General features: G+C 47.3%; 1 protein-coding gene across 1 annotated transcript in view; it reads left to right on the top strand.

Annotated features, from left to right (window-relative positions):
- Positions 1-12,568, top strand: part of Plb1 (phospholipase B1) — a 125,042-nt gene that overhangs the window by 57,696 nt on the left and 54,778 nt on the right. Inside the window, exons 21-26 of the mRNA XM_013013528.1 lie at positions 280-323; positions 4,188-4,296; positions 6,839-6,890; positions 8,542-8,622; positions 9,909-9,974; positions 10,508-10,608. Coding sequence (XP_012868982.1) covers positions 280-323; positions 4,188-4,296; positions 6,839-6,890; positions 8,542-8,622; positions 9,909-9,974; positions 10,508-10,608 — 453 coding nt within the window. The remainder of the gene's footprint in view (positions 1-279; positions 324-4,187; positions 4,297-6,838; positions 6,891-8,541; positions 8,623-9,908; positions 9,975-10,507; positions 10,609-12,568) is intronic.

Genomic DNA, 12,568 nt, shown 5'->3' with positions numbered 1-12,568 from the left:
GGAGGGACAGAGGGACAGAGGGAGGGACAGAGGGAAGGTCTAAAGGAGGGAAGGAGGGAGGGAGGGAGAGGGGAAGGGAAGGTCGTGGACAGCCCTGACAGGCTTTAATCCCTGGCCTAGTATTTTGCTCAGGGTAGGGGAAGGAATGGGTTTTATTTCTGTTTGCTTTTCTTTCCAAAATGCTGAGGGAAGGGCGGGGCTCCGGGCTGTTTGTCTGCCCTGGTAGCATTTGAAGTTGGCATTGGAAACCTTCATTTTCTCCCTTGATTCCATGAACAGTTGCGGAGGAGACCAGAACATCAGCACGGTGACCACCTTGGCCAGTGAGTACGCGCCGGCGCGCGCATGCTTTACACCCGCTTCCGGTGACAGGGAGCGCCTGCGCACTGCATGCTGGCCGCTGGAAGCGGAGCGCGCCTGCAGCTCCCCTTGGCGGCTGACCGCCCCGGACTGCTGCAGGAGCCGGCAGTGTGCGGTAGAGGGCGCTGCTTCCCGGAAGCTGCTGTCCTGATTCCCACTCGGGCAGCCGGATTGAAGCCCTGGTTGTTGTTGTTGTTCGTGAAGAGAAATTGTCTTTGCCTAAGAAAGGAAACAAGGAAGATGATGAGAGAGAGCTAAGACCAAATCTTAGTGTGCGTCATAAGAAAGAAGATAGGGAGGGTGGGACCCCACTTCTGCTTTGCGGGATTCCCCAGGAATCTGGAGGGGTGTGGGAAGGATCTGGGTCTGGGATCTGGTCCTGCCTGAGCCTCTTAGGCATCGCTCTGCACAAAGGCCTGGCTTTGGCTTGTGTTGCTTTATGAACCATTGCAATTGCAATAGAGATGAAACTACCTTGCCCAGGCTATGCAAACAGCCGTATCTGGGGCTCAGTGTTTTTCTTAACGATGCTGCCAACATCCTGCTAGTACTGATTTCCTAAACTCTGGCTACATTCTCCAATGGGTGTGGATTGCCCAACTCTTCATTCTCTACCCAGTGTGTGTTCTAAAAGTACACCTGCAGCAAACGTTTGCAGTTGTTGTGATATATCTTAAGGAGCTAAGAAAGCCTTTGACTTGTAAATCACCAAGGCTTTGCTCTTCGGGATGCTTAATGTGTGTATAGGCAGAACACATCAGACTTCACATTCATTAGGTTTAGGTGATTGACAGCTGGTACTAATTTTAAATAGGTGCAATTCTGTGCCACAAGAACTCTCTGTCCTCTTGATTTCTAGGTTATATACACAAGGGCTATAAATAAGCTCCCTTCTTGCTAGGAGATGGCTTCGGTTGCTTTTTGAGTGTGATAAAGTTGACTGTGAAATGTCCCAGTAGGAAGACTGGAAATCATCTGGCTTGAGATCTTTAAGCCAAGAGATTCACAAAGGAGACTCCCCCAATACACTTAGCCGGGAAGAATGGAGGTTCTTCAGTATTGTTTCTACTACATTTGTGAAGACAGTTTGATTGCAGAGGCTGAAAAAAATCGATAAAATAGCCCTATGGAAATGTGTTAGAAACTCTGACACCATATGATCAGAACAGAACCATCAGAGGCCTGACTGCCTGTAAAGTTGAATCCAGCAGATGCTCTGGTGTTCGGTGGTGGGCAAGTAGAGCTATGCCCTGATGATATAAGTCTGTTTTAGGGACATGCCTTCTCAAAGCCAGACCCATTAAGCCAGTCATCAGAGCCATGCACAAAGCTTAGGAGGAAATAAATAGAAGAAGGCTGCTAATGCTATCTTCTGAAAAAAGCATCATGAAGTAGATTCCATCAGGTAAAGGAGGAGGATGGAATGTTCCTGGCAGAGATAACTGCACACACCAGCAAGTTCTTGCCCTATCCAGTATGTCGTTCCTGTCTATGACATTACTTCCAAATAGCTGAGTTGCTGGCACTGGATTCCTTAGTAATAGAGAACCCACCACCTCTAAGGACAAACAGGTCTATTTTCAAAGAGCGCTGGTGATTTCACAGTCCCTCCTTCTCATGAGTGGATATCAGGGTAACTGCGCATTTCTCAGTCTCAAAAGTCATAGCACTAAGTCTAATCCAACCAGGATGAGAACACCCTGCAGCAAATAACTGGATGGCATCAGATCCTAAAGTCCTGTTATTACCCAGCCAATTCCTCTCCCCAGGAAAGAGAACCCAGGGTGGGAACTGAGATACCAAGACTTTGGCCAAGGGTTCTGTTCTTAGTAGTTGTGTAACTCTGAACAGATTCTCCTGATTGAGGCCATATGCATTTATTGGGCAGTACATTAGGCCCTGGTACATACAGGCCCTGCTCTGAGGAGTTCTTAGCCAAGATGAGGAGGTGGCAAAGCCAGTGTGGTCCAAAGCCAACCAATGAGATACCTTTGGATGAAATGGGGAAGGTCCTAGGAAGATGTAGACTACTGAAATGGACTTGATTAGAAGTAGAAAAATAGGATAGATTTCTAACAATGAAGAGATTCATTGGTAATTAGTTCCCACTAACTCTCCCCCCCCCTCCAAAAATGCTAAGCTCTTCTGGTTTCAGTGAAAAATTCTATCAAATAGTAAATTATAATTTCTTCACGAACTTCCCTCTCTCTAAAATAAGAGGGGAGGGAATTCTGTGAATTTTCACTGACACCAAAGGAAGACAAAGTTCTTGCAGCCACCAGTGCAAAGCAAACCACCACCAGGATAGGCCTCTCCATATCCACTAGTATAGTCATAATAAAAAGACAGAAAATGGGGCTGGGAAGGTGGCTCAGTGGTAGAGCACTTGCCTTGCATGCTCAAGGCCCTGGGTTGGATTCCTCAGCAGCACATAAGAAAAAAGCCGGAAGTGGTGCTGTGGCTCAAGTGGTAGAGTGCTAGCCTTAAGCTGAAGAGCTGAGGGACAGCACCAGGCCCAGAGTTCAGGCCCCACGACCAGACCCAAAAATAAAAAAATAAAAAGACAGAAAACAAGAAATATTGGTGACAATATGGGGAAACAGAAGTCCTCAATGACTGCTATTGGAATGTAAAATGGTGCAGCTGTTCTGAGAAAAAGTCCTACAAGTTTCTCAAATGTTAAGCAGTGTTATTGTATGATCCAAGAATTCTACTTCTAGTACATCTAGAAAAGAACCCCCTACAAAAGCTTGTATAGAAATATTCATAGCAGCATTGTTCATAATACCAAAACAAAAACAAAAACAGAGCTGGGTATCTATGGTTCAAGCCTGTAATCGTAGCTATTTAGGAGGCTGAGATCTGAGGATCTTGGTTCAAAGCCAGTCCTGGTGACTCTTCAGTTTACCAAAAAGCTGGGAACGGAGCTATGGCTTAAAATGGTAGAGCACTAGTTTTGAGCAAAAAAGCTCAGGGACAGTGTCCAAGCCCTGAGTTCAAGCTCCAGGACTGGCACAAAAAAATAACAACAAAAAAATAAACAAAAAACCGGAAAGATGTCCAATGCCCCAAACTGAAAAATGGATAGATAAAATGTGCCGTGTCCATATAAGGATATTACCTAACAAGGAAAAGGAATCATCATATCCCAATGTGGGAGTTAAGTAAAAGGTGCCAATCACAAAGACCATTGTTTTATATGATTATATAATTTCATGTCTCTAAAATGTCTGGAGTAGCAAATCTTTGACAGCACAAAATAAATCAGAGATTTCCACAGGGTTGGGAGGAGTAGTATGAGACCAGGCTTCTTTTGGAGAAGATGAAAATGTTCTAAAGTTGATGGTCAAAAACAAGTATAATAGACTAAAAGCTGGCCAGCCCTATACTTTTAGATATACTTTGTAGACTTTATAGTCCAAATGGACCTCTCAATATACCTTCATATATTTAGAAAAACACAACAATGTATGAGAAAAGCATCTAGCCCAGAATCATGTTTATGGAATGATAATTCATTAGGTACCTATTGCATACAACTTGTGTGGTGGGGGTCTGCTGAACATTTTATTCTCATGCTGGGTAAACAGTAGAGTAAGGACTGTTGGTGAGGACTCTACCTTGTCTCTAGCACCCAAGGTGTTCATCAAAGGAACTTGTGAGCTGAGCGTAGTAATGCAGGTCTGTAATCCCAGCATTCCAGGCAGAGGCATTTCTAGGCTAGCCTGGGCTATGGAGCAAGAAGACCCTGCCTTAACCTATGTTTTTAAAGGAAGTTTGTTGTGTTGCTATGTAGTTACTAAACATGTCTTTCTTTATACTTCTAGACATCCTCCGGGAATTCAATCCTTCCTTGAAGGGCTTCTCTGTTGGCACGGGAAAGGAAACGACTTCTGGAGCCTTCTTAAACCAGGCTGTGGCAGGAGCCAAATCTGAGTGAGCCATGGGGGGGTTGAGTGGGGGGGAACATCTCAGAGCCCCTGGGGACTGGGGAGAGGGGGCTTGGCCCAAACTGAGTTTATGGCTGAGAAGTGAGAGGTTTGTTCTGGAGTGGGGGATGAGGGTCAGAAGCTGGAATGGGTGCTCTCCAGTGTATTTCTTGCTGCCAGACACAGAAATTTGCCAGTGTGTGCCCAGTCCTACCTCACAGCTAACTTCATATCCTGGCACAGGCTTTGAGCACATCCCCCTGGCCTCATCTGTGACTGGTCCCAGCTATTGTCATGTTACTACTCTGTTTAGAGTCTGACACCCCTGCCCCCTACCTCCCATTTCTCAGCCAGACTTGGGGGCTCTGCATGCTTCTGTGTCCCAGGAAGAGTACCAGCCTGTGTGATGAAGCTACAAGTCTGGGTCCTGGCTTCTTCCCTGTCCTCTCTGAGCCTCAGACTTTGGGAGGTAGGGCTGGGAACCTCTGTCATAAGGAAGGTGGCTGTGAGGCTCAATCCCCACCTTGGATGCAAAAGACCTACTGAGCTGGAAGTAGTGTGGACACCTTGCATCGGGGTGACGGTCCCAGCGATAAGTCCCAGCTGAAGGGCCCACCTGGGAGAAAGGGATGGCAATCACCACCCGGTGGTCCTCAGCCTCACCCCAGAGCTAGAAGGTCAGCTTTCTTCATCGCACTGGAGTGTTGAGTGTCTGCTTACAGAACAAGCGAACAACACACCCAAAAGTCATGGGAAGATCCTTTCTGCTTAAGAAGAATCACACCAGCCTGGCATCTGGTGGCTCATGCCTGTAATTCTAGCTACTCAGGAGGTTGAGATCTGAGGATCGAAGTTCAAAGCCAGATGAGACAAGAAAGTCTATCAGACCCTTATCTCCAATAACTACTCAACAAAAAAAAGCTGGAAGTAGAGCTATGGCTCAAGTGGTAGAGTACTAATCTTGAGAAAAATAGCTCAGAGACAGTGCCTAGGCTCTGAGTTCAAGTCCCAGGACCAGCACACACACACACACACACACACACACAATAGTCCACACTGGATGCTGATAATCTGAGTATTACAGTTCAAAGCCAGATTGGGTAGACAAATCCTTGAGACTCTTATCTCTAATCAAACAGCAAAAAAAGTAAAACAAAACAAAAGAACAACAACAAAGAAACAGAAGTGAAGCTGTGGCTCAAGTTGTAGAGTATCCACCATGAGTAGAAAAAGCTAAATGAGAACATGAGGCCCTGAGTTCTAGTCCCAGTACCAGCACCAAAAAAAAAAAAGTCACAAGCCTCAATTTTCCATGTAGTTCCCAGGTTGCCTGTGATTTGGCTTCTAGATCTCCTGACACACTCCCCACTCCCTGCACCGTCCTCGGGGTATGAGCCACCTAAGTAGCTTTCTCATTTATTTCAGTAGGAAGCAGGCACCGTACAAAGCCTAATAGATTTTATAATGCACTTGGGAGGCTGCTTTTCCTTTTGTTTAGGTTGCAAGTGAGAGGCGACTGATTCAGAATTCTGGCTTGCTTCAGTGTTACTCTTAATTCTGCTTCCGCCCAGAATATGCCAGCTGGTAGTGTAAGGAGGAGAGGCAGTTCTGAGCATGAGACAATCCAAGAATGAATCTCAGAGTGGAGAACATGGGAGCGGCTAAAGCAAGCATGGTTCACAGGGCTCTGCTTTTCCTGAGGCCTTCTGGCTCATTGGATTGCAAATAATCCAAGCAATCCTGTGTGTAAGGGGTAGGGGAGGGAGGGGAGGAGCAGAAGGGAGGAGAGTTGCAGTTGAAATGGCCTGAACACATGCTCTCACTTGACCTCATGGCTGGCCTTAGGTCCTGCAGGTGACACCACCCCTCTTCTCCACCCAGCAGTGCACTGTTCACCAACTTTATCACCCTTGTGTTGTGCACAGCATTTCTGGTGATGGACAGAGTGTTTGACTGGGCCTTGAAATCAGGGCCTCAAGCTCTCCCTTGGCTTTTCCGCTCAAGGCTGGTCCTCTACCACTTGAGCCACTTCTGGCTTGTTTGCTAGTTAATGGGAGATAAGAGTCTCATGGACGTTTCTCTCTAGATTAGCTTCAAACCATGATCCTCAGATCTCAGCCTCCCAAGTAGCTAGGATTGCAGATGTAAACCTCCAGCACCCAGCCTTACAATCTTTTTAAACTGAGAACTTAAGATCATTTCTCACAAATAGCCAGAAGGAATCAAATGCCCAAGCCAGGCATTTCCATGTCACCCAGCAGAAGCCACGCTGAGCCCAATATGAAACCCTCATACGGTAGACTTTCTGTTTGACTTGGACAGCCTGGCTGGGAAGAAACAGTAGGTCATCAACTATGCCAATCAGAAAACAGTCCCTTGGAGGGTCCTGCCCCCAACGGTCATCCCTCCCCCACCTCTTCCTGAATGGAGTTCTCTGTATGGCCTTGTCTTCCTTTCCTGCCCTTGTCCCTCCTCTGTTGTTTATCTATCTGATGGGAGTTCTGTCTGCTAAGAGCCCCTCACCAGTGTCCTCCTTTATGTCCACACAGGGACTTAGCTGTCCAGGCCAGGAGGCTGGTGGACCTAATGAAGAATGACACGGTGAGTCTGGGGGCACTGCGGTGAGACTCCCTGGAACTTGAGATGAATAAGAGAAATCACAGACACAGAGAAGTCAAAGACGAGATGAGGGGAGCCCAGGAGGAAGGTTAGGTTTCTAGCAGGCACCTATAGCTCTGATTGCTTCTATTCTGTGAGGGATGTTCTGTTCCCTTGTTCAGATTCAGCGTTTATCACAGGTCAAGCCTGAAGCCAGAAATGCAGCACAATCCTGTCCTCAAGGGGCTCATAAGGGAGAATCAAGATTATCAAGAGTTGACATGTGCTTTATAGAGAAGGCAACCGCCCATGCCTAAAATCCCAGTTACTCAGAAGGCAGAGATAGGGAGGATTGAGGTTAGAGGCCAGTCCAGCCAAAAAGCTACTGAGACCCTCATCTCAACAAACTGGGGTGTAGTGGTATGCACCTCTGATCCCAGCTACACAGCAAACACAAGTAGAAGGATCATGGTCTGAGATCAGCTCTGTGCAAAAGTGCAAGAGCCTACTTGAAAAGTAACGAAAATGAAAATAAAAGAGATGGTAGCAGAGCTCAGGTAGAATGCGTCCAGTGAGCATGAGGCTCTGAGTTCAAACACTATTACCATCAGGAAAGGGTGGGGGAAGCTATATGTGAGAGGAGTGTGCAGAAGGGAGTTAGGCCCCTCTGCATGGGCAGAAGACAGATGTTTGAGCTGGGTTCTGAAAGGTGAGCTTGAGGCTCTCTTTGAGTGGGAAGCAGGTTCTCACTGCAGGCCTGTGTTGGAGCTGTTCCCCTGTGGAAGGAATCACTGAAGAGCGGGGTCTGGGATTCATTGTGGAGAATGTGATTTCATGTATACTACAATACACCCTTGACACGTTTCAGAGTAGTTCTATTGTTAATGTCACACTCTTCTGGATTTTGCTTTCATCTTTCTCCTCCCACCCTCTTTTAGAAGCCCAGGTCAGAGAAACAAAACACTATAGGCCAGGGGACAGCATTGGTTGTGAGGCTGTCTTTGGGCTACAGCTTATAGAAGGGGTGTGGCCACATCCCTTGCACCCAGCCCCATGACTTCAACTTCTCCCTCATGTCCCTCTTGGGAGATCCAGGAAGTGGCAAAGTGTTTCCAGGGTCACATTCACTGATCCACCTCTCCAGCTGGATTTGCTCATTGGCAGCTTTAACTTGTGGGAATGATCTGAATCTGAAGAACTCTCTCTTAATGGAAGAAAGTCCTTTCTTCCATAAGGCATATGGAGAATTCCAAGTTGCTAGAAGATTCTAGACTAACCTTTCATTCCCAGTGCCAGGATCCACCTTCCTAACTTCCACCTACTCCTTGCCATGCTGGAGATGGAGGACAAAGCTCAGAGGTCACACCCATCTACTGTCATCAAGATGGTTGGGGACCTCCACCTGTGTGCTACCATGTAAGGACACAGCCACAGGACTTCCAGTGACTCCATCTAACACATATGGCATTCGGGAGTTCACAGCCCCCAAACCAAAGAACAGAACTCACGAATGGCTACTCTCTGGTGTGTCAGGACCATCCCTTCCTGCTCATGACTGGTGTTCTACCACTTGAGCCACATGTCCTTTCAAGAGTGGATTTTCCCTGTCTTGACTGTGGTATAGGCTCTTACCTTGGTTTCCTGTTCATTGCAGAGGATACATTTCCAGGAGGACTGGAAGATAATCACCCTGTTTATAGGAGGCAATGACCTCTGTGATTCCTGTACTGACCCGGTAGGTGCTCGGTTCTTCTCTCAGGCTCCCCAGTCCTAGCAAAGAAATTCCATAGTTGGACATTGGTTATTGGAGCAGCACCGCTGGGCCAGGTCTTGGCTGGTGGTTTGGCATAGATCAAGCCTAGATTAATCTTGACGTGGAGAGGGCATTCACCTCAAAAGGAAGAGGCAACAGGACAAGCAGGATTGGTTGATGAAGTTTCATATCTTTCTAGAAACTAAGATAGCGTACCAAGGATCTAGCAAAATCTTGCCTGTCTTCTAGATAACCCAAAGGCAGCTCTTTCTGCAGGACTTAATCACCCTGGCCAGGGCCACCTTTGTGCAGATGCTAGGGAAGGTTGATTTCCTATTAAGGCATTTAGTCAATGTTCAGATACTCAGCCCTCAGGGAAGGGGAGTTGCTGCTGGGGACAAGTGGGGAATCTGGGACTGTGGGCCCTTCATGAGCTTCCCTGAGTGACACAACTTTACCCTGTTGCATAGAGCAGGGCTCTTGGTTCGATCTCCAAGAATGAGTTCTGCTGCTTTAAAAAAAATGTTAAAAATCACAATGTCTAGCCCAGCTTACCCATAACCCTCACTACTCAGGAAGCTGAGATCTAAGGATTGTAGTTCAAAGGCAGGTTGGGCAGAAAGTCCATGAGACTCTCATCTCCAATCCACCACTTAAAAAGCTAGAAATGGATCTGTGGCTCAAGTGAGCACTAGCCTTGAGCAAAAATGCTCAGGGACAGCACCTAGGCCCTGAATTCAAGCCCCAGAACTGGTATGTGTGTACGTGTGTACGTGCATGTGTGCGTGTATACACACATACACACACAGTATCTACATCAGGAGAAATAAGAATGAAAATGCATTTATGTACTCTCTTCCTTTCCCATTACCTCCTTATGGCACGCTATGTAGACCAGGCTCTGAAGCTGAAGACAGCAGGCTACAGGACCAGGCACTTCACATTTCAGTTCTCCAACACCACCAGTTTAGAAGGCCCAGAGATATGCCGAGACTCTATAGCTCATCAACATGTGGCAGTTCCAGAACTTTCTATAGCTCTATGCAAAAGAAAGAGTATCTCCCCAAGGATCACAGCCAGCTCATGCCTGAAGAGCATGCATGGGATTGGACAGAAGGCTGGGTCCCCCAGAGACAAACCTACTTCTATTTTACAGTTGCTCACTCTGACAGAAATAAAAGGAGAGGAGCAGGACAGGAAATAGCTTTGATCAGTAGAGAGACAATGGATGATGAATGGGACTCAGGAGATTCTTCTATTCCCTGCAGGTTCACCATTCACCCCAGAACTTCACGGCGAACATCAGGAAGGCCCTGGACATCCTTCATGCTGAGGTAAAGAAGCTGGGCCCTGATGCCCAGAGCAGCTCACTGTGGCTGTGGGGCTCAGAGAGCCCTGAAGATAGCTCTGGCTTCTTGCTGAGACCTTCCTGGAAGATCTCTTTTATCATGTCCCAGCAGCCTGGATGCAAAGAGAGGGAGAAGGAGGGATGAAGGAAATGGATGGGGCCAGATGAAGATCCCTAGCTCTGAAGCCCAGCAAGAGAAGCAAACTCCAAGCCTATATAAGAGGCTAGGGTTGAGCCAGATGCTAGTGGCTCATGCCTGTAATCCCAGCTACTCAGGAGGCTGAGATCTGAGGATCATGGTTCGAAGCCAGGCCAAGCAGGAAAGTCTGTGAGACTACAGGAAAAAAAATCAGAAGTGGAGTAATGTCTCAAGTGGTAGAGCACTAACTTTGAGCAAAAAAAAAAAAAAAAGCTCAGTAACAGTACCCAGACCCTGAATTCAAGCCCCAGGACTGGAACACAACAACAAAAGACTGGGACTGCCTATCTCATCATCTTGGTGTCTGATTCTCTTTGCAGGTTCCTCGGGCATTTGTGAACCTGGTGAAGGCACTTGAGATCATTAACCTAAGAGAGCTGTACCTGGAGAATAAAGTCAGCTGCCCACGGCTGATCCTCAGGTCAGGCTGAAACTTCTTCCCCTATCCCTGCAAGGGCCATGGATCCTTAGCAGCTGATTCCTTAGAAAAGCCCAGAGCAGAATGTGAAACAGTGCTGAGGTTACTCCATTTCCTAACTAGAAAAGGCCTCAGGGTTTCCCACAGAGGGTTTTTAACCCAGGACAGGTCCCGGCTGCCGGCCCTAAGGTGTATATGTAGAACTCACCCCTGCTCCTGTTGTCACGGCAGCCACAGAGAGGGAAGAGCCAGGCATTGGGAATGAAGGGAGGCCCAGTAAGCAAGGCTTAAGGAGGACATAGGCTGCTGCCAAGATCTGCTTCCCCAGGTGTCCAGAGCGTTCCTGCCCCTCCTGGAGGCCCATCCCCGGGAAAGACAATGCCTCCTGCTGGTGTATGTAACTCCAGGCTGGACATTCACAAATAGAGCTCTAATGTCACTTACTAGAAGATGAAGTGGCTACCTCAGAATCCGCAGGGTGCAGAGGACGAAGACTTCCCCAGGGAACAGAGCACCCTGGTCATAAAGCTCATCTTAAAGACAGCTTCCCCATCCAGTATTTCAGGTTCCCATAGCTCTCAGGAATAAGATGGCCTTCTAGCTGAAGCATGACCATATATATATATAACCATACATATATATACAAATATATATGTATACATATGTATATATGTGTGTGTGTGTGTATATATATATATATATATATATACATATATATATATGGCAGTGTTCTGTGCCATCCTGGCCCTCTTCCCCCAGCCCTGTATCTCTGTCCAGACCCCCACTGTGTCCCTGAGCACATCATACAGCCACTAGTCATCTCCATACAGTAATAATTTCCCCACAGCCCAAGAACTCTGAGTCACTGCCCGCCCAGCCCAGGGGCTCAGGGGCTGTTTGCTGAATGACAGAATGAATAATTCAGAGCCAGTCTTGCTCTTGGAAATGAAGGAGTATGCTGGCTGATCACCTGAAAAGCCATGCCAAACCTTCCCTGGGAGGCCCAGACTGCACAGCTCCCCTGGAGAAGGCCTCAGGGTACCACGAGCAGAGGCAGGCTAGCTGCGGGTGACACAATGTGACACATGCCTATTAACACAGCTGGTGTCAGGCAAGCTATTTTCAGCTGCTGACTCATCAGCTGGCTCTGGCTTTCTCCAGTCCCCGGGCCACACAGGATTTTTACTCTGCGGTGACAGCAGCTTCACCAAAAGGTCCCCTGCTATTGCTCACTACAGGGTTTGTTTGGGGTTGTTGTTGTTGTTGTTTCAGAGCATTAAAACTGGAGATTTTGTGTTTTGACCAATTGATGGAATGTCAGCATCAGATGGATTCAGGGTCACCTTGTCCTACAACTCCAGTGCTCCATGCTTCCTGTCCCTCTGTCAGTCTGTCTCAGTGGCACTGGGTCTATAATGAGCCATCTGTGCTATTATTATCTCAAACTCCCCCACTCCCTGACCCAAAGCCAAGATTTGCCCAATGGCCAGCTGGAGCAGGGCTGCAGACTGGACAGGAGCAGCTTAATATAGAGATGGAGAGGTCAGGTTCAAAGCTAAGCAGACAAGTTTTTGTCCTTGCTCCTACATTGAGCATTTGTATGGCTGTGTGACTTTAAGAAAGTTATATTTCAGGGTGTCAGGGGCTCACACCTGTGATCCTAGCTACTTAGGAAGCTAGATCTGAAGATTGTGGTTCAAAGCCAGCCTGGGCAGGAAAGTTCATGAGACTGTTATCACCAATTAACTACCAAAAACTGGAAGTGGACAGATCCATGTGATAGAGCACCAAGTTTGAGTGAAAAAGCGAAAGGACAGTGCCCAGTTCCTGAGTTCAAGTCCAATACTAGCACAGAAAGAAAGAGAAAGAGAGGGAGAGTGGAAGGAAGGAAAGAAGGAAGGAAGGAAAGGAAGGAAGGAAGGAAGGAAGGAAGGAAGGAAGGAAGGAAGGAAGGAAGGAAGGA

Source organism: Dipodomys ordii, unplaced genomic scaffold, assembly GCF_000151885.1.
Source record: "Dipodomys ordii isolate 6190 unplaced genomic scaffold, Dord_2.0 Scaffold20, whole genome shotgun sequence".
Taxonomy (NCBI): domain Eukaryota; kingdom Metazoa; phylum Chordata; class Mammalia; order Rodentia; family Heteromyidae; genus Dipodomys; species Dipodomys ordii.
This window is presented reverse-complemented; position numbering and strand designations above follow the sequence as displayed.